The following is a 23,000-nucleotide window of genomic DNA, read 5'->3' as shown; positions in this document are numbered from 1 at the left end:
TCTGTAGCTCAGCTGGTAGAGCACGGCGCTTGTAACGCCAAGGTAGTGGGTTCGATCCCCGGGACCACCCATACGTAAAAATGTATGCACGCATGACTGTAAGTCGCTTTGGATAAAAGCGTCTGCTAAATGGCATATTATTATTTCTGTTGTGTCAGTATGCAAATGTGTGTGTTTGTGTTGTCGGTGTGAGTGTGTATATAGCTTTGTGATATATATATATAGCCCTCATGCATAGAGTCAGAACAAGATAGGGTCGGTGCTGATAGTCCCGGTAACCATTAATGAACTATTTAGCAGTATTATGGCTATCCGCTTTTAAATCCCTCCAAGGCTGTCCTTACCCTCCGTCACTTTGATTTGAACCGACTCATCTGGCTCATCTGGCGAGACGAATGCAAACTGTACTAACCCGAACCGTAATACAAAACGAACGCTCAAGTAGAAACCGCTGCCCCACGTGGGGACATCGTTCTCTGATAGGCCCGAGCAGCAGTACTCCTTCAGAGCAAATCTGATTGGACAGACAGAGGCGCGCTTTCACTGCCGTTCAGCCCTAGTGCTGTAGACTGCCTGTGTGTGGCACGGACGGGGAAAGCTAGTTGTCCACAACTGCGATATGTGAGACCGTCGACGGAGTTAACCGTTAACATGTTAGCTACGCTTTTAAAGAATTTCAAAACTCTTCAAATTCGGAAGATCTATTTGAGAACATACCTTGGGATTAAGCAGCCATCTTTTTTTTCTTCAAACAAAACGGCTCAAGTACAGTAGCTAGAGAAACCGCTCGTCTTGAAGCAGACCGCTGGCTGGCTAGTCCTTCTCGAGAAGCGGACAGTCTGCGTTGATCAAGAACCTTCTCGGCATCCAGACACCCTCGGAGGGATTTAAAAGCTGATTTGTGTAGCTAAATATCCGTACTTTTTATTTTTTATTTTTTACATCAAATCATATGAGTACTAAACACACAGGTAGGAGGAGTACAAATAAAGTCAAGACAAGAGTACGTAGTTAGGTAACTTAGCTAGCTAGCTTCACTTGCCACATAGCTAACGCTAACCGTTAACATTTGTGGCTAGGCTAGCTAAACAGGTTACTTACCGTTAGCTATCGGTCGCTGCTGTATCAAGTTGGGGAAAGTGGAATTTACAGCCACACCGTGGTTAGATCGGGCACACTGTTTCTGGTGTAAAAATGTGGAACTATCTAGCTAACGTTACTGTTAGCTAGTTAATGATGATCATGTGAATGTTGTGCGCCGCCTTTGTAATACATTTTCTTTTGCCTTTGACAGTTTTTGCCCACGGATTTTATTAGCCAGTCTGGGCTGAAACATTCTTAGTTTTCTCCTGTTTTCAACCAACAGATTAAATCGCGTCATCAACGAAGGATTTTGCACCAGAGGATTTTTGACAAGGAGGAGTTCCCCCCCCACTGACTGTTGTTGTGAGAGGAGCAGAGACAGTGGCGAGCCAGACACTGACCGTCTCATCACCAGAGGACCTCTCGCTTCTCCCACAAATAAACAAAGGATACATTTCAATATGTATCCGCAGGGCCGACATCCGGTATGTTGTTGCCTCTTTGTAATGTTTTATCTTTCTCTGAACACAGAATTGCATTTTTGCACGGAGAGTCCTGCAAGACTTGAGTTCAGTTCTAGCTATCTGGCTTTCAAAATATTTATTTCACCATAACGTTGCCTTGAACTGAAATGACTGAAATAGTATTGCTACTCTTACTGTAGCTAGCTACATTAACAACAATATTAGATATCATACTCCTATCAGAAGTCAAGTTTGTGTGTGAGTTGGACAGATGATTGTTGACATGCTCTACCCACATTTTTTTAAAAAAGTGACACCTGCTTTGAATTCCATAGCTTTAAAAAAAAAAAAAAAAAAGTGTTTTAGACCAGCCCCCTCTCCTCTGGCACAGTCAGCCCATCCATCCATGCGAAGTAGGCGCTGTGAATGTGATGGTGTTTGTGCTCAGCATTACAAGGGCTGCAACGTCTGGAGCTGGGCTGTAAAAAAATCTCACTCCCTCCCTTTTTTTCAGAACGGCTACTGCAGTAGCTAGGAGTGTTACGTTAGCTACTCCAGATGGACCCATACACAAACACTCATAGACTCTGGAACACAATCATAGCCAGATCTATGAATGACATCCTGTGTTCACTAAGTGTTTCGGAGTAGGAGGGCAGATCTAGGATCAGTTTAGCCTTTCATTATGAATTATATTACATTGGACAGGGGGGGGGACCTGATACTAGATCAGCACTTCTCCTCTGAGACACTTCATGAATACTGTCCCAGAGTGCCAAACAGCAGACAGTGTGGAATACACATTTGATGCACCCTACCCATCCAATGTGAAATATTGACGTCCCCTTCTAATATAGAAGAAACTGTAACACGAGCTATGGATGCAGACTGACCAGTCTAGTGTACAAAATACACACGTCCTGTCCTAATGATGGGCTGAAATATATACACATGTCCTGTCCTAATGAGGGGCTGAAATATATACACATGTCCTGTCCTAATGAGGGGCTGAAATATATACACATGTCCTGTCCTAATGATGGGCTGAAATATATACACATGTCCTGCCCTAATTATGGGCTGAAATATATACACATGTCCTGTCCTAATGATGGGCTGAAATATATACACATGTCCTGTCCTAATGATGGGCTGAAATATATACACATGTCCTGTCCTAATGATGGGCTGAAATATATACACATGTCCTGTCCTAATGATGGGCTGAAATATATACACATGTCCTGCCCTAATTATGGGCTGAAATATATGTCCTGTCCTAATGATGGGCTGAAATATATGTCCTGTCCTAATGATGGGCTGAAATATATACACATGTCCTGTCCTAATGATGGGCTGAAATATATACACATGTCCTGTCCTAATGATGGGCTGAAATATATACACATGTCCTGTCCTAATGATGGGCTGAAATATATACACATGTCCTGCCCTAATTATGGGCTGAAATATATGTCCTGTCCTAATGATGGGCTGAAATATATGTCCTGTCCTAATGATGGGCTGAAATATATACACATGTCCTGTCCTAATGATGGGCTGAAATATATACACATGTCCTGTCCTAATGATGGGCTGAAATATATACACATGTCCTGCCCTAATTATGGGCTGAAATATATGTCCTGTCCTAATGATGGGCTGAAATATATGTCCTCTCCTAATGATGGGCTGAAATATATGTCCTGTCCTAATGATGGGCTGAAATATATGTCCTGTCCTAATGATGGGCTGAAATACATGTCCTGTCCTAATGATGGGCTGAAATACATGTCCTGTCCTAATGATGGGCTGAAATACATGTCCTGTCCTAATGATGGGCTGAAATATATGTCCTGTCCTAATGATGGGCTGAAATACATGTCCTGTCCTAATGATGGGCTGAAATATATGTCCTGTCCTAATGATGGGCTGAAATATATGTCCTGTCCTAATGATGGGCTGAAATACATGTCCTGTCCTAATGATGGGCTGAAATATATGTCCTGTCCTAATGATGGGCTGAAATATATGTCCTGTCCTAATGATGGGCTGAAATACATGTCCTGTCCTAATGATGGGCTGAAATATATGTCCTGTCCTAATGATGGGCTGAAATACATGTCCTGTCCTAATGATGGGCTGAAATATATGTCCTGTCCTAATGATGGGCTGAAATATATGTCCTGTCCTAATGATGGGCTGAAATATATGTCCTGTCCTAATGATGGGCTGAAATATATGTCCTGTCCTAATGATGGGCTGAAATATAGCCTATTGAATTCAGTAAATATGAAGACTAAACAAGATAAAACATGTACTTCTTGCATGTGCACCATATCTCTCTCTACACAGCCTTTCTAATGATCTCATCTGATGATGTGATGTTCTCACCTTGTTGTTCCAGGCACCTGGTCATGGTCAGCCCAGTCAGCCTGGGTTCAAGTTCACCGTAGCAGAGTCCTGCGACAGGATCAAAGACGAGTTTCACTTCCTGCAGGCCCAATATCACAGGTAACTAGTCACTTCCCGCAGGCCCAATATCACAGGTAACTAGTCACTTCCCGCAGGCCCAATATCACAGGTAACTAGTCACTTCCCGCAGGCCCAATATCACAGGTAACTAGTCACTTCCCGCAGGCCCAATATCACAGGTAACTAGTCACTTCCCGCAGGCCCAATATCACAGGTAACTAGTCACTTCCTGCAGGCCCAATATCACAGGTAACTAGTCACTTCCCGCAGGCCCAATATCACAGGTAACTAGTCACTTCCTGCAGGCCCAATATCACAGGTAACTAGTCACTTCCCGCAGGCCCAATATCACAGGTAACTAGTCACTTCCTGCAGGCCCAATATCACAGGTAACTAGTCACTTCCTGCAGGCCCAATATCACAGGTAACTAGTCACTTCCCGCAGGCCCAATATCACAGGTAACTAGTCACTTCCTGCAGGCCCAATATCACAGGTAACTAGTCACTTCCCGCAGGCCCAATATCACAGGTAACTAGTCACTTCCTGCAGGCCCAATATCACAGGTAACTAGTCACTTCCCGCAGGCCCAATATCACAGGTAACTAGTCACTTCCTGCAGGCCCAATATCACAGGTAACTAGTCACTTCCTGCAGGCCCAATATCACAGGTAACTAGTCACTTCCTGCAGGCCCAATATCACAGGTAACTAGTCACTTCCCGCAGGCCCAATATCACAGGTAACTAGTCACTTCCCGCAGGCCCAATATCACAGGTAACTAGTCACTTCCCGCAGGCCCAATATCACAGGTAACTAGTCACTTCCCGCAGGCCCAATATCACAGGTAACTAGTCACCTATAAGCCTATATCGTCGCAGTATGGCAGCCTGCGCAGGGCTCTACAGTGCGACCATTTTACTAGCATATGTGCCTAAAAATGTTGCTGTTTGACCTGGAATTGTTAATTTAGGAGCACCAGTGTGCCTAGAAAAACATCACCCAGGTGATAATACTTCACTGTACCGCAGCCCTGAGTGGAGAACACACTGAGATTCATGCTTGCATCAATACTACAAAGAAAACAGCTTTATTACCTCAAATATTTCTTTATTGTGCTCCTAAATTTATTTTGTGTGCTTCTAAATTGTTCAGCTTAGGGGCACACGTGTGCTCCCTGTAAAAATGGTCAGCGTAGAGCCCCCTGCTGTCATCCCAACTGAATTCCGCTACGTTTGTGATTTCAGTTTTTTATGACGCTAGTCTAGTCTTATCAATATGGAAAAGCTTGGACATGGTTTAAAAACTAGCCAAATATCTTCACTGTGGTAAATGTCAGTGACAGACGCTGAATGTGATCTGAATTGAACAAAGTGCTTCATATTACCTGGCTGTACATCATCTAAATTGTGAGAGCTATTTAGCGCCACGTTTGACCACTCAATGTTGTCGACGTTTTAGAGGGGAAAACAAAGGTGCTGAAGTTGACAAATGCAACAATGTCGTAAAGTGGTTTCAAACTAGACTGACTGAATGATTTATTGAAGAGGCAGGCACAGCAGAGAGAGATTGCGTCCTTAATGCACCCTATTCCCTATATAGTGCACTACTTTTGAGCAGGGCCCATTGGGGAATAGGGTGCCGTTTGGGACGCATCCAGAGCGACGCCTGTAAATTGACACATTGTCTCCCTATTTAAAGTCTTAAGGTGGAGTACGACAAGCTGTCCAATGAGAAGACAGAGATGCAGCGCCACTATGTCATGGTAAGATTATGGTACACTAGGAGGCGATTAAGGGTCCAAATGAGCAGGCTTGTGGAGAGGTGTTTCATGTACCTGTTTGTGGTTGATAGGTGGATGTGTGTGTGTGTGTTGTACCTGTGGTTGATAGGTGGGTTATTTAAGCAATAAGGCACGAGGGAGTATGGTATATGGCCAATATACCACGGCTAAGGGATGTTCTTAAGCACGACGCAACGCGGAGTGCCTGGATACAGCCCTTAGCCGTGGTATATTGGCCATATACCACAAACCCCCGAGGTGCCTTATTGCTGTTATAAACTGCTTACCAACGTAATTAGAGCAGTACAAATGTTTTTTTTTTTGTCATACCCATGGTATATGGTCTGATATACCACGGCTGTCAGCCAATCAGCATTCAGGACTTGAACCACCCAGTTTATAATACAGGTTAATCTGATAGGTTAATCTGATAGGTGGGTTATTACAGGTTAATCTGATAGGTGGGTTATTACAGGTTAATCTGATAGGTGGGTTATTACAGGTTAATCTGATAGGTGGGTTATTACAGGTTAATTTGATAGGTGGGTTATTACAGGTTAATCTCAGGTAGACAGCCAGGTAGGTACAGGCCTGAGAAAAGCCCTGGGGGGGGGGGGGGGGTAGTTGGGTTGGTTTAACGACCTGTGTCCGGTTCATTAGACACCAAACAGAAGAAAATGGACTGAAACAGGAAGGGACTTACTACCTTGATTCGTTCAATAAGAAATGCTTCATTATTTGAGCTAAAACGGAGAACCAAACACATGAAACCACAAGGCTAAATGATGCTAAAGAATCCAACCAATAGTCAGGTTATCTGGTCCAACTATGCACTAGTGCTGTACGTCTCTGCATCACGATAGCAGCATCGTGTTGATGATGTTACATCACCTCTGGACAACAGGAGTAAAAGAGGATCTGCTGTGAACCCATTAGACCACGGAGATGTCTAGAACACACCACACCGCACCACACCGCCCCGCACCACACCGTACCGCACCACGCCACACCACACCACGCCACACCGCACCACACCACACCGCACCGTACCGCACCGCACCACACCGCACCGTACCGCACCACGCCACGCCACACCACACCACGCCGCACCGCACCACACCACACCGTACCGCACCGCACCGTACCGCACCACGCCACACCACGCCGCACCGCACCACACCGTACCGTACCGCACCGCACCACACCACGCCACACCGCACCACGCCGCACCACACCACACCGCACCACACCACACCGCACCGCACTGCACCGCACCACACCGCACCACACCACACACACGTCTAGAAGATCACACACACACACGTCTAGAAAATCACACACTTCTAGAAGATCACACACACACACTTCTAGAAGATCACACACGTCTAGAAGATCACACACTTCCTGAAGATCACACACACACACTTCTAGAAGATCACACACGTCTAGAAGATCACACACGTCTAGAAGCTCACACACTTCTAGAAGATCACACACACGTCTAGAAAATCACACACTTCTAGAAGATCACACACACATCTAGAAAATCACACACACAGAAATGTCTATTTGCTCAGTTTAACTCTGTTGCTCTGTTCTCCTATGATACCTCAGGCAGGTGTGTCTGAGTGAAATGTAATCCGTTGAGACCACGGGCAGCGGCGGTCAGAGGCTCTCCTGTGTGTGTAATTACTTTGAGAAGCTCGATGCACTGTTCAGTCCATTAGCTTCTTCCAAAAATGACCTTTCAACCGAGACAAGACGAGGAGAGAGCCGGTACGTCTGATAGCAGATCAGAGAGACACTGGGCCTTCCCTGGTGTAACCGGATTCCCTAGATGGTAACCTATTCCCTAGATGGTAACCTATTCCCTAGATGGTACCCTATTCCCTAGATGGTACCCTATTCCCTAGGTGGTGCACTACTCTATAGGCAACAGGGTACCATTTCCCTTGTCAAAAGTAGTGTGCTACATAGGGTGCCATTTGGGACGGAGATAGACAGCACTGTGCTACTCCTCCCTCTCCTCTACGTTTTTAAATGGAAATGTTTACCTAACCTCATGTTTACCTAACCTCATGTTTACCTAACCTCATGTTTACCTAACCTCATGTTTACCTAACTTCCTCACTCCCTCACTACGCAATGTTGAATTTAAATCTGTTGGTTTAATTCTCATCCCTGCTCTGCTATTGGTTTAATCCTCATCCCTGCTCTGCTATTGGTGTAATCCTCATCCCTGCTCTGCTATTGGTTTAATCCTCATCCCTGCTCTGCTATTGGTTTAATCCTCATCCCTGCTCTGCTATTGGTTTAATCCTCATCCCTGCTCTACTATTGGTTAAATCCTCATCCCTGCTCTGCTATTGGTTTAATCCTCATCCCTGCTCTGCTATTGGTTTAATCCTCATCCCTGCTCTGCTATTGGTTTAATCCTCATCCCTGCTCTGCTATTGGTTTAATCCTCATCCCTGCTCTGCTATTGGTTTAATCCTCATCCCTGCTCTGCTATTGGTTAAATCCTCATCCCTGCTCTGCTATTGGTTTAATCCTCATCCCTGCTCTGCTATTGGTTTAATCCTCATCCCTGCTCTGCTATTGGTTTAATCCTCATCCCTGCTCTGCTATTGGTTTAATCCTTATCCCTGCTCTGCTATTGGTTTAATCCTCATCCCTGCTCTGCTATTGGTTTAATCCTCATCCCTGCTCTGCTATTGGTTTAATCCTCATCCCTGCTCTACTATTGGTTAAATCCTCATCCCTGCTCTGCTATTGGTTTAATCCTCATCCCTGCTCTGCTATTGGTTTAATCCTCATCCCTGCTCTGCTATTGGTTTAATCCTCATCCCTGCTCTGCTATTGGTTTAATCCTCATCCCTGCTCTGCTATTGGTTTAATCCTCATCCCTGCTCTACTATTGGTTAAATCCTCATCCCTGCTCTGCTATTGGTTTAATCCTCATCCCTGCTCTGCTATTGGTTTAATCCTCATCCCTGCTCTGCTATTGGTTTAATCCTCATCCCTGCTCTGCTATTGGTTTAATCCTCATCCCTGCTCTGCTATTGGTTTAATCCTTATCCCTGCTCTGCTATTGGTTTAGCCTCCATCCCTGCTATCCTGTTTACCTAGGGATAACAGAATACACTTCCATAGAAGAACCAACTGATTGCATCATCATGGCACAACAGAACTATGTCAGAACTACAAATTATTGAGCAGGGGGTTTCCGATCTGTTTTGCTCCGTGACCCACCTATTGAGGTATCTTTTGAGTCACGACCCACCGTACGTGTTGTGTGGTGAAAAAACAGCCATAAAAAAAAAAAAAATCTGTTTTCCATTAAAACTATTAAGAAAATTACATAAAATTCCAGGTGAATTCATAATGCGGCTGCGCTGCTGTCAGCAATGGTTTGGGGTTGTTGGTTATCGGTCTGCTAATGCAGGAGTTGTAAATGCAGAGCGCACTAACTCTTTCCCTCAGCACCCCTACTTCCCACAGCTATGCAAAAAAAATTAAAATAATTAACCTTTATTTAACCAGGTAAGCCAGTTGAGAACAAGTTCTCATTTACAACTGCGACCTGGTCAAGATAAAGCAAAGCAGTGCGATAAAAAACAACAACACAGAGTTACATATGGGGTAAAACAAAACATAAAGTCAAAAAATACAACAGAAAATCTATATACAGTGTGTGCAAATGTAGTAAGTTATGGAGGTAAGGCAATAAATAGGCCATAGTGCAAAATAATTAAGATTTCGTATTAACACTGGAGTGATAAATGTGCAGAAGATGATGTGCAAATAGAGATACTGGGGTGCAAATGAGCAAAATATAAAATATGGGGATGAGGTAGTTGGGTGAGATAATTTCAGAAAGGCTGTGTACAGGCGCAGTGATCGGTAAGCTGCTCTGACAATGTAATGTAAGTGGTAACATAATGTAATGTAATGTAACACAACTTTCTCCAGGCCTTTATAGCTTAGTTAGGCTATAACATGGAAAATTATATGATTTGTGATAACTGCACTGTGATTTTAATTTAGTAGGGGAAAAAAAAACAAAAAACATGTATTTCGGTTAGGGATTTTTGTTTTAAAGGTTCACACACCTGCTTTTAATAATACCCTCTTCTTTAAACAATTTAACTGAATGTAGACTTTTGAACCTTATATTCATAATCTCCAGCACCAAACCAGTGTCTACTGTGTGAAAACAGCGTGTTTCAATGATCTGTGGTTCAAAAGATCAGAAGGTCCAAAAATAATGCTTCTCTGTGACATCACAGGGTAGAATTAAATGTAAAAAAAAAAACAGTGATTTTCCAAACCTGCAACGAGTTTCTAGCCTAGGGAGGGTATTTTCTTGCTCCCCACATCACCTCGAATCTCATAGTGTTTGAAAATAGCTGTTTTTAAACTTGGTTTAGCTTTTGTTGTCATCAGGTCGAACTTTTTAACAAAATATTTTCATATGTTGACACTTGTATTTTGCTAGAGATTATGAAAATAAGGTTGAAAAGTGGTGGAGTTGCCCTTTTATGAAATTAATTGTAACAATGCAGGGGGTTTATCTGGATTTTAAAAAAGGGGCTTAGGTGGTGGGCATGACGGGGCGTGAAAATGGGCTGAGTTCTGTCTGGGATCTGGCCAAGAACATTGGAGGTCGTCATCTTGCAGGGGAGAACATTTTGCAGGTTTTAAAACCAATTTCCTGCAGTTAGGTGGGGTGGGAAGCATGGTTTCTGGTTGGGGAGGGAGGATGCGGGTGGGGGACTGGGGGGGGGGGGTGGGTCGGGGTTATCGTTGTATGCATTTATTTGATTGTTCTTGTACATGTAACTGCCCTCTGAAAAATAAAAAATTACAAAACAAAATTAAAAGTTGGTAAATAAAAATATGTATGTATATAATGGGCCTATATTTTCTAATAAGTACACTTTTTCTGGCCTGCAAATTGATTTTGACAAACAAATAAAGGTCTGTGTGCGGCCCTCCCATCTAATTTTGAAATCCCTGGTGTGGCCCACGAGCCAAAAAAGTTTGCTCGCCTGTGCTGTAGACTATGGCAGGCTACAGTGGGTTGTAGGGACTCCATTATAGACCAGTCCTGGGTATGTCCCAAACTGCACCCTATTCCCTACAGTATGTAGTATGCTATGTAGTAGGGCTAGTCTATAATGGAGGGGACCTCACAATGCTTAGGTGCTGATAATATATGTATTGCGATTCTATGTATTGCGATTCTATGTATTGCGATTCGATACTGCAATTTTATTGCGGTTCTATGTTCCAAACATATTGCTCACCATATGTCTGCTGCAGAGGGACAAGATAATTTAGTTTTGATCAGTCATGGAAATAAAAGCACTAGAAACAAATTGCTCACTATTTAAAAATAAGATGGAGAACAAGCTATGAAGGAAAAATACTGGCATTATTGTGCAGGTACAGCTGACTAGTGTACAAATAATATTGCGATATTGTCCAAAATAATATTGTGATATGTAACTATCGATTAATTTTTTATCACTACTACAGTGGGGAAAAAAAGTATTTAGTCAGCCACCAATTGTGCAAGTTCTCCCACTTAAAAAGATGAGAGAGGCCTGTAATTAATTCATCATAGGTACACGTCAACTATGACAGACAAAATGAGGAAAGAAAATCCAGAAAATCACATTGTAGGATTTTTAATGAATTTATTTGCAAATTATGGTGGAAAATAAGTATTTGGTCACCTACAAACAAGCAAGATTTCTGGCTCTCACAGACCTGTAACTTCTTCTTTAAGAGGCTCCTCTGTACTCCACTCGTTACTTGTATTAATGACACCTGTTTGAACTTGTTATCAGTATAAAAGACACCTGTCCACAACCTCAAACAGTCACACTCCAAACTCCACTATGGCCAAGACCAAAGAGCTGTCAAAGGACACCAGAAACAAAATTGTAGACCTGCACCAGGCTGGGAAGACTGAATCTGCAATAGGTAAGCAGCTTGGTTTGAAGAAATCAACTGTGGGAGCAATTATTAGGAAATGGAAGACATACAAGACCACTGATAATCTCCCTCGATCTGGGGCTCCACGCAAGATCTCACCCCATGGGGTCAAAATGATCACAAGAGCGGTGAGCAAAAATTCCAGAACCACACGGGGGGACCTAGTGAATGACCTGCAGAGAGCTGGGACCAAAGTAACAAAGCCTACCATCAGTAACACACTACGCCGCCAGGGACTCAAATCCTGCAGTGCCAGACGTGTCCCCCTGCTGAAGTTTGCTAGAGTGCATTTGGATGATCCAGAAGAGGATTGGGAGAATGTCAGATGAAACCAAAGTAGAACTTTTTGGTAAAAACTCAACTCGTCGTGTTTGGAGGACAAAGAATGCTGAGTTGCATCCAAAGAACACCATACCTACTGTGAAGCATGGGGGTGGAAACATCATGCTTTGGGGCTGTGTTTCTGCAAAGGGACCAGGACGACTGATCCGTGTAAAGGAAAGAATGAATGGGGCCATGTATCGTGAGATTTTGAGTGAAAACCTCTTTCCATCAGCAATGGCATTGAAGATGAAACGTGGCTGGGTCTTTCAGCATGACAATGATCCCAAACACACCGCCCGGGCAACGAAGGAGTGGCTTCGTAAGAAGCATTTCAAGGTCCTGGAGTGGCCTAGCCAGTCTCCAGATCTCAACCCCATAGACAATCTTTGGAGGGAGTTGAAAGTCCGTGTTGCCCAGCGACAGCCCCAAAACATCACTGCTCTAGAGGAGATCTGCATGGAGGAATGGGCCAAAATACCAGCAACAGTGTGAAAACCTTGTGAAGACTTACAGAAAACGTTTGACCTGTGTCATTGCCAACAAAGGGTATATAACAAAGTATTGAGAAACTTTTGTTATTGACCAAATACTTATTTTCCACCATAATTTGCAAATAAAGTCATTAAAAATCCTACAATGTGATTTTCTGGATTTTCTTTCCTCAATTTGTCTGTCATAGTTGACGTGTACCTATGATGAAAATTACAGGCCTCTCTCATCTTTTTAAGTGGGAGAACTTGCACAATTGGTGGCTGACTAAATACTTTTTTCCCCCACTGTATATAGATAGTGACCAACTACACTGAACAAAAATATAAACGCAACATGTAAAGTGTTGTTTTCATTTTCAATTTTCCATATGCACAACGGACAAAAGCTTATTTCTCTCAAATTTTGTGTATATCCCTGTTAGTGAGCATTTCTCCTTTGCCAAAATAATCCATCCACCTGACAGGTGTGGCATATCAAGAAGCTGATTAAGCAGCGTGATCGTTACACAGGTGCACCTTGTGCTGGGGACAATTAAAAAGCCACTCTACAATATGCAGTTTTGTCACACAACACAATGCCACAGATTTCTGAAGTTTTGAGGGAGCATGCAATTGGGATGCTGACTGCAGGAATGTCCAACAGAGCTGTTGCCAGAGAATTGTGCCCCATGGTGGTGGTGGGGTTATGGTATGGGCAGGCATAAGCTACGGAAAACGAACACAATTGCATTTTATCGATTACAATTTCAATGCACAGAGATACCGTGATGAGATCCTGAGGCCCATTGTCGTGCCATTGATCCGCCACCATCACCTCATGTTTCATCATAATACACGGCCACATGTCTCAAGGATCTGTACACAATTCCTGGAAGATGAAAATGTCCCAGTTCTTCCAAGGCCTGTATACTCACCAGACATGATACTCATTGAGCATGTTTGGGATGCTCTGGATCGACGTGTACGACCGCGTGTTCCAGTTCCTGCCAATCAGGTGCCCTGTGTAGTGAACTATAGGGAATATGGTGCCATGTGTAGTGAACTATAGGGAATATGGTGCCATGTGTAGTGAACTATAGGGAATATGGTGCCCTGTGTAGTGAACTATAGGGAATATGGTGCCATGTGTAGTGAACTATAGGGAATATGGTGCCATGTGTAGTGAACTGTAGGGAATATGGTGCCCTGTGTAGTGAACTATAGGGAATATGGTGCCCTGTGTAGTGAACTATAGGGAATATGGTGCCCTGTGTAGTGAACTATAGGGAATATGGTGCCCTGTGTAGTGAACTGTAGGGAATATGGTGCCATGTGTAGTGAACTGTAGGGAATATTTCAGACGCCGTCATGTTGTTTTGGCTAAAATAATCTTGTATTCAAAATAATCATATCTCCTCTTCTATTGCAGTATTACGAGATGTCCTATGGGCTCAACATAGAGATGCAGAAACAGGTATGTTACCATCACTACCACTCATAATAATAATAATAATAATAATATGCCATTTAGCAGACGCTTTTATCCAAAGCGACTTACAGTCATGTGTGCATACATTTTTACATATGGGTGGTCCCGGGGATCGAACCCACTACCTTGGCGTTACAAGCGCCGTGCTCTACCAGCTGAGCTACAGCGGACCACACTCCTCTTTGTCCTCTGACCTGCTGTGGTCCTATCTGTGTGGCTCAGTGGGTGCTAACAATGTTCGCAGGGATTACATACAGTAACAATGTATACTCACTGCACTGTGTGTTGGATAAAAGTGTCTGCTTATTGCCTTCAGAAGGTATTCACACCCCTTGACTTTTTCCACATTTTGTTGTTAGTCTGAATTTTAAATGGATTACATTTAGATTTTGTGTCACTGGCCTACACACAATATCCCATAATGTCAAAGTGGAATTATGTTTTTTAGACATTTTTACAAATTAATTAAAAATGAAACGCTGAAATGTCTTGAGCCAATAACTATTCAACCGCTTTGTTATGGCAAGCCTTAATTTCAGGAGTCAAAAGGTTCTTAACAAGTCACATAATAAGTTGCATGGACTCACTCTGTGTGCAATAATAGTGTTTAACATGATTTTTGAATGATTACCTCATCTCTGTACCCCCACACATACAATTATCTGTGAGGTCCCTCAGTTGAGCAGGGAATTTCAAACACAGATTCAACCACAAAGACCAGGGAGGTTTTCCAATGCCTCAAATGGGTAAAAAACTAACAAAAAACAGACATTGAATATCCCTTTGAGCATGGGGAAGTTATTAACCCTCCCGTTGTCCTAGGGTCAAAATGACCCGCCACTGTGTTGAACCAACTTTATTTAATTTTTATATTTTTGGGATCATTTGTGAGAAGGAGGCAGTGAGACTTTAAAGAAAGTATCACTGCCTCCTTCTCACAAATGATCCCAAAAATATAAAAATTAAATAAAGTTGGTTCAACACAGTGGCGGGTCATTTTGACCCTAGGACAACGGGAGGGTTAATTACACTTTGGGTGGTGTATCAATACACCCAGTCACTACAAAGATAAAGGCATCCTTCCTAACTCAGTTGCCGGAGAAGAAGGAAACCGCTCAGGGATTTCCCCATGAGGCCGATGGTGACTTTATAACAGTTACAGTTTAATGGCTGTAATAGGAGAAAACTGAAGATGGATCAACAACATTGTAGTTACTCCACAATACTAACCTAAATGACAGTGAAAAGAAGGAAGCCTGTACAGAATATTCCAAAACATGCATCCTGTTTGCAATAAGGCACTAAAGTAAAACTGCAAAAAAATTTACAAAGAAATTAACTTTTTTTTCCAGAATACTAAGTGTTATGTTTGGTGCAAACACAACCCATCACTGAGTACCACTCTTCATATGGTTCTTTCCATCAGACACTGGGAGATGAATTCACCTTTCAGCAGGACAATAACCTAAAACACAAGGCCAAATATACACTGGAGTTGCTTACCAAGACAACATTGAATGTTCCTGAGTTGCTTAGTTACAGTTTTAACTTAAATTGGCTTGAAGATCAAAGGCAAGACTTGAAAATGGCCGTCTAGCAGTGATCAACAACCAACTTGACAGAGCTTGAAGAATTAAAAAAGGAATAATTTGCAAAAATTATTAAACAATCCAGGTGTGCAAAGCTCTTAGACTTACCCAGAAAGACTCACAGCTGTAATCGCTCGGTGTGTGAATACTTATGTAAATTAGGTATTTCTGTATTTCATTTTCAATACATTTGAAAAAAAATCTAAACTTGATTTCACTTTGTAATTATGGGGTATTGTGTGTTGATGGGTGCGAGGAAAAAAAAAGAGTTATATATTCAATCCATTTTGAATTCCGGCTGTAACTCAGCAATGTGGAATATGTCAAGGGATATGAATACTTTCTGAAGGCACTGTACGCTACTATATAGTCCCTCGGAGCTTCTCTCGGTTAGAGAGATTGTCTCAGTGTCAGGGAACAGCTCAGAGGAGTAGAGGGAGGAACTGGAGAGGGAGGAGCTGGAGACATGCTTGTGTTGTGAGCTGAGCTGTGAATCAGTGACAAGGCCTTGGTTCACTTACCAGGTCTGGAGACACACGCACACACACACACACACACACACACACACAGCCTTTGTTTGGAGATTGGCAAAGTGGCACAGAGTCAGCCGTGAGGTCAGACAGCTTTGATGAGATTAAAGGCAGGTGAGTGTCAGGTGAGGCCTTTGACTTTATGACTACAGGCAGAACACTGCTGATGTCAAGACAAGTATTCATTACAGGAAGCCCGGGGGTAAAAGTCCTCTCCTCTGGTAGTTCATTACAGGAAGCCCGGGGGTAAAAGTCCTCTCCTCTGGTAGTTCATTACAGGAAGCCAGGTGGTAAAAGTCCTCTCCTCTGGTAGTTCATTACAGGAAGCCAGGTGGTAAAAGTCCTCTCCTCTGGTAGTTCATTACAGGAAGCCAGGTGGTAAAAGTCCTCTCCTCTGGTAGTTCATTACAGGAAGCCCGGGGGTAAAAGTCCTCTTCTCTGGTAGTTCATTACAGGAAGCCAGGTGGTAAAAGTCCTCTCCTCTGGTAGTTCATTACAGGAAGCCAGGTGGTAAAAGTCCTCTCCTCTGGTAGTTCATTACAGGAAGCCCGGGGGTAAAAGTCCTCTCCTCTGGTAGTTCATTACAGGAAGCCAGGTGGTAAAAGTCCTCTCCTCTGGTAGTTCATTACAGGAAGCCAGGTGGTAAAAGTCCTCTACTCTGGTAGTTCATTACAGGAAGCCAGGTGGTAAAAGTCCTCTCCTCTGGTAGTTCATTACAGGAAGCCAGGTGGTAAAAGTCCTCTCCTCTGGTAGTTCATTACAGGAAGCCAGGTGGTAAAAGTCCTCTCCTCTGGTAGTTCATTACAGGAAGCCAGGTGGTAAAAGTCCTCTCCTCTGGTAGTTCATTACAGGAAGCCAGGTGGTAAAAGTCCTCTACTCTGGTAGTTCATTACAGGAAGCCAGGTGGTAAAAGTCCTCTCCTCTGGTAGTTCATTACAGGAAGCCAGGTGGTAAAAGTCCTCTCCTCTGGTAGTTCATTACAGGAAGCCAGGTGGTAAAAGTCCTCTCCTCTGGTAGTTCATTACAGGAAGCCAGGTGGTAAAAGTCCTCTCCTCTGGTAGTTCATTACAGGAAGCCAGGTGGTAAAAGTCCTCTACTCTGGTAGTTCATTACAGGAAGCCAGGTGGTAAAAGTCCTCTCCTCTGGTAGTTCATTACAGGAAGCCAGGTGGTAAAAGTCCTCTCCTCTGGTAGTTCATTACTGTGTGTAGCTAGAAGGTGTGGAGGGGGAGATGAGGGAGGGGTGGAGGACAGAAAGGGATGGGTGTAGCTAGAAGGTGTGGAGGGGGAGATGAGGGAGGGGTGGAGGACAGAAAGGGATGGGTGTAGCTAGAAGGTGTGGAGGGGGAGATGAGGGAGGGGTGGAGGACAGAAAGGGATGGGTGTAGCTAGAAGGTGTGGAGGGGGAGATGAGGGAGGGGTGGAGGACAGAAAGGGATGGGTGTAGCTAGAAGGTGTGGAGGGGGAGATGAGGGAGGGGTGGAGGATAGAAAGGGATGGGTGTAGCTAGAAGGTGTGGAGGGGGAAATGAGGGAGGGGTGGAGGGGGTGACATTCCAGGCCCTGTGTAAACGGGTTAATCGAGTTGATCCATTTTAGCAGCAGGCAGGCTGACTTTAATCAGGAACCTCAACGAGACCGAGCTGATGGAAGCTGACTGAATTATTCATCAGTCTAACCAGGCCCCAACCTGAACCTGCTGAACACAGTGTTAGTAAGCAGAGCAGCCCAAGGCTCATTGACAAGGGAGGAAGAGGAGGAGGAGGAAGCCCTAACCATCTGAACAGGGGGTTTGTGAAAAGCAAACAGAGCAGCTAAGGCGGAGGAGAGGAAGAGGGAGGGAGGAAGAAAGGAAGGGGGAGGGAGAAGTAAGGGGAAGGGGGAGTAGGGGGAGGGAGGAGGGAATAGGGGGAGGGAGGAGGGAGTAGGGGGAGGGAGTAGGGGGAGGGAGGAGGGAGTAGGGGGAGGGAGGAGGGAGTAGGGGGAGGACAGGGTTGACAGGCTTTGAGGTTATTGGCTTTACAGTCAATAAGAGACCTATATCCAAGCAGGGGATTTATCTGAGGAAATCCATTCCTCAAACAGTTCCTTGTTATTACTGAGGAGGAGGAGCAGATCAGCTGACAGCATGCACACAGACGGAACAGAAACACAGCTCAGGTTGTGTGTACGTGTGGAGTGTGTGTAAACCCCCTACAGAGATGGATAAAGGCGTCACCCTTATGAAATAGTCAACTGGGTGGAACTTCCAACTTCATTGGTTGATCCCTCCTCATGAGGGAATGGTGCCGGAGAAGAATGGCTGCCATTTTACAGCCCTCTAACCAATTGTACTATTATGTGTGTTTTTTCGCGTTATTTGTAATTTATTCTGTACATAATGTTTCTGCCACCGTCTCTTATGACCAAAAATAGCTTTTGGATATCAGGACAGCGATTACTCACCTCGTATTGGACGAAGATTTTTTCTTCAACGAGTCGGACGCGAAGAATATCCTACAGACACCCGACAAGGCCCAAATCCCCGTCATTCACATTAGAAAGAGACAGAGATATCGTGGACGTAAGTCGGGGTGCCTTGTAAGGATCCGACGGCGAGCAAGTAATCTGCCTCTTCCATCAATTCTATTAGCCAATGTTCAATTATTTGAAAATAAATTGGACGACCTAAGACTAAGGTTATCCTACCAACGGGACACCAACGGGACATTAAAAACTGTAATATCTTATGTTTCACCGAGTCGTGGCTGAACGACGACATGGATAACATACAGCTGGCGGGATATACGCTACATCGGCAGGATAGAATGGCTGACTCCGGTAAGACAAGGGGTGGCGGTCTGTGTATATTTGTAAACAACAGCTGGTGCACAAAATCTAATACTAAGGAAGTCTCGAGGTTTTGCTCGCCTGAGGTAGAGTATCTCATGATAAACTGTAGACCACACTATTTACTGTAGACCACACTATTTACCAAAATAGCTGTCTATTTACCACCACAAACCGATGCTGGCACTAAGATTGCACTCAATGAGCTGTATAAGGCCATAAGTAAACAGGAAAACGCTCATCCAGAGGCAGCGCTCCTAGTGGCCGGGGACTTTAATGCAGGAAACTTAAATCCGTTCTGCCTCATTTCTACCAGCATGTTAAATGTGCAACCAGAGGAAAAAAAACTCTAGACCACTGTTATGAGTTTCTGGTATTGAGAAGTTCAAGATGCAAGAATTTACTTAGACATTCTGTGGAGATTTTACCAAGCATTTATTTGATCACGAGCCCGTGGGTTCATCTAACAAACGGACATAGCCTTGCCCCCTTGTCAGTTGAACTGCCCACATACACAAATCTCACATCTTTTATACTCTTGGTTACACATTTCTTCAACCACATCTGGCCATCGTCAATGAGCACTACCCCTTCTGTGTCATGACCTCTTACCCCCAAGCAGGACGTTCTCTCCATACATCATTCTAATATAAACCCCACTATCTTCCTTGGACACATTGGAATTTACTACCCCAGACTTAGTCACCCAGAACCACTTCTCTCTACTAACTTTAAACTAGTTACACACTCATATGAAATGGCCCCATATCCTCATCATATCAACCACCTTTACTCCACACACAGAGACGCGTACAAAGCTCTCCCTCGCCCTCCATTTGGCAAATCTGAACATAATTCTATCCTCCTGATTCCTGCTTATAAGCAAAAACTAAAGCAGGAAGCACCAGTGACTCGGTTAATAAGGAAGTGGTCAGATGATGCAGATGCTAAGCTACAGGACTGTTTTGCTAACACAGACTGGAATATGTTCCGGGATTCTTCCGATAGCATTGAGGAGTACACCACATCAGTCACTGGCTTCATCAATAAGTGCATCGATGACGCTCGTCTGATGTGGCGGGGCTTGAAAACTATTACAGACTATAAAGGGAAGCACAGCCACGAACTGCCCAGTGACACAAGTCTACCAGACGAGTTAAATCACTTCTATGCTTGCTTCGAGGCAAGCAACACTGAAACATGCATGAGTGCATCAGCTGTTCTGGATGACTCTGTGATCACGCTCTCCGTAGCCAATGCAAGACTTTTAAGCAGGTCAATATTCACAAGGCAGCAGGGCCAGACGGATTACCAGGACGTGTACTCCGAGCATGCGCTGACCAACTGGCAAGTGTCTTCACTGACATTTTCAACCTCTCCCTGACTGAGTCTGTAATACCAACATGTTTCATGCAGACCACCATAGTCCCTGTGCCCAAGACCACAATGATAACCTGCCTAAATGACTACCAGTGATAGGCCTGATCACCGACAACGATGAGACAGCCTATAGGGAGGAGGTCAGAGACCTGGCTGTGTGGTGCCAGGATAACAACCTCTCCCTGAACGTGATCAAGACAAAGGAGATGATTGTGGACTACAGGGGAAAAAAAGAGGACTGATCACCCCCATTCTCATCGACGGGGCTGTAGTGGAACAAGTTGAGTGCTTCAAGTTCCTTGGTGTCCACATCACCAACAAACTATCATGGTCCAAACACACCAAGACAGTCGTGAAGAGGGCACGACAAAGCCTATTCCCCTTCAGGAGACTGAAAAGAGTTCTACAGCTGCACCATCGAGAGCATCCTGACTGGTTGCATCACCGCCTGGTATGGCAACTGCTCGGCCTCCGACCGCAAGGTACTACAGAGGGTAGTGCGTACGGCCCAATACATCACTGGGGCCAAGCTTCCTGCCATCCAGGACCTCTATACCAGGCAGTGTCAGAGGAAGGCCCTAAAAATTGTCAAAGACTCCAGCCACCCTAGTCATAGACTGTTCTCTCTGCTACCTCACGGCAAGCGGTACCGGAGCACCAAGTCTAGGTCCTAAAGGCTTCTTAACAGCTTCTACCCCCAAGCCATAAGACTACTGAACAGCTAATCATGGCTACCCGGACTATTTGCATTGCCCCCCCGCCTCTTACGCTGCTGCTACTCTGTTTATTATGTATGTATAGTCACTTTAACTCTACCCACATGTACATATTACCTCAATTACCTCGACTAACTGGTGCCCCCCCACATTGACTCTGCACCAGTACCCCCTGTATATAGCCTCCCTACTGTTATTTTATTTTACTGCAGATTTTTAATTATTTGCTAGTTTTATTTTTTACTTATCTATTTTTTTATTAAAACTGCATTGTTGGTTAACTGCTTGTAAATAAGCATTTCACTGTAAGTTCTACTACACCTGTTGTATTCGGCTCATGTTGCAAATAACATTTGATATGATATGATGACCCATTTGGCGTCACCTCTCTCCCTCCCAGGATGAGAAATGATAACGTCTCAGCAGCTCTGAGGTCTCAGGCTTTTTGCTGTGCGCAGGACAACTCACTGGCAGGGCTAGAGCATCTGTGGAATTCATGAAGCCTCAGTTCGACCCCAGGGCAAATGCTGAAAACACACACATCACGCTGGGCTTTTCTACCATTTCTCATAACACACACATCACACTGGAGTTTTCTACCATTTCTCATAACACACACATCACACTGGGCTTTTCTACCATTTCTCATGAGAATGAAGCAGCACAGCATTCTACACAATGAACTCTGCAGTCAGACCAGGCCAGACCAGGTAGAGGCCAGACCAGGTACAGGCCAGACAGTCTTATTTATTACACGGGCAGCAGAAAGGCGTTTGGCAGCAGATGGGAGAAATGAGATGCTGCATTAGCTGTCTGAACAGCAGACATAATCAGTGGGCAGGTTGATTGGTGTGTGATGTCCAGAGGAAAGAGCCATGCCGTGCCGGCCGCAATCTAATGCAGAATAGGCACTCCTCTGTCCTTGGAAGGCCCTGTTGTAATAGTGATTACTTTCAGAAAGGGAGGATTGAAGGATTGGGACATTGGGACAAGCAGCCAGCTAAATGGAGCTTTAGATAGAAAACTGCACCAGCAGGCAGAGAGAGCAAATGCTTTGAACCACTGACAGTAATCTGACACTGAGATAGAACTGCAGCTAGTATATCCTGTTTCCTCATCCCAAGTATTCATCAGCTAGAGAGAACATCACACACAGTAGAGCTGGTGACTAGTATAATGTAATGCTTGTTTGGAGGGATAAGCCCAGTCAATAGCCTCCAGGAACATTTTGACAGTATTTGTTAAAAGGCCTCGGAACGCTGTGACGGAACTCAAGAGTACATTCCATCCTCACCGGGGCTTAGTGATGTCAGTGTTCTGTTGAGATGGAGACACTCGTGTCATCTTTTAGGTAGGCTGTTTTAATGATGATGATGAATAAGGGGACCTTATTTATAACGAGGTATCCCCTGGAGAAAATCTGACCTCTCTGAAATTAAAATGGATGGCCCTCCCTTCAGTAAAATATATTTTTACCTGACCCTTCATGAACGCTTTAAAAAAAATACACAAGTGATAAACAAGTCACCCTCCCCTATACCGCAAATAATAATGAAAACAAAGTGGGTAGCAGAGACCATGCCTACCATTTACCCTCACTCCTAGGACAGACCAGAGCCTTTAGATAAGCAGTTTTAGAAACTGTACTTCGTTTTGGAAGTATTACATGGCAAAGTAGCCAGAAGGTTATGGATTCGCAGACCACTGCGGACAAGGGTAAGGGTGAAAAGGTCTCCATTAGATTCATACAGTGCTTTTATTGTATCTTATTTGCGGTCTGATGGAGAAAAAAAAATCATTTTATAAACGCATTTCATGCAATTCTGCATCATTTTACATGACTGGAGACGAGCAAAATATATTTTTTTAC

General features: G+C 44.0%; 1 protein-coding gene across 1 annotated transcript in view; it reads left to right on the top strand.

The window, feature by feature from the left end:
- The first annotated feature begins 610 nt into the window (after positions 1-610).
- Positions 611-23,000, top strand: part of tle3a (TLE family member 3, transcriptional corepressor a) — an 80,492-nt gene continuing 58,102 nt past the window's right edge. Inside the window, exons 1-5 of the mRNA XM_084185906.1 lie at positions 611-971; positions 1,367-1,568; positions 3,955-4,061; positions 5,721-5,784; positions 14,029-14,073. Coding sequence (XP_084042032.1) covers positions 1,545-1,568; positions 3,955-4,061; positions 5,721-5,784; positions 14,029-14,073 — 240 coding nt within the window. The 5' untranslated portion in view covers positions 611-971; positions 1,367-1,544. The remainder of the gene's footprint in view (positions 972-1,366; positions 1,569-3,954; positions 4,062-5,720; positions 5,785-14,028; positions 14,074-23,000) is intronic.

Source organism: Coregonus lavaretus (assembly GCF_964263955.1).
Source record: "Coregonus lavaretus genome assembly, chromosome: 21".
NCBI lineage: Eukaryota > Metazoa > Chordata > Actinopteri > Salmoniformes > Salmonidae > Coregonus > Coregonus lavaretus.
This window is presented reverse-complemented; position numbering and strand designations above follow the sequence as displayed.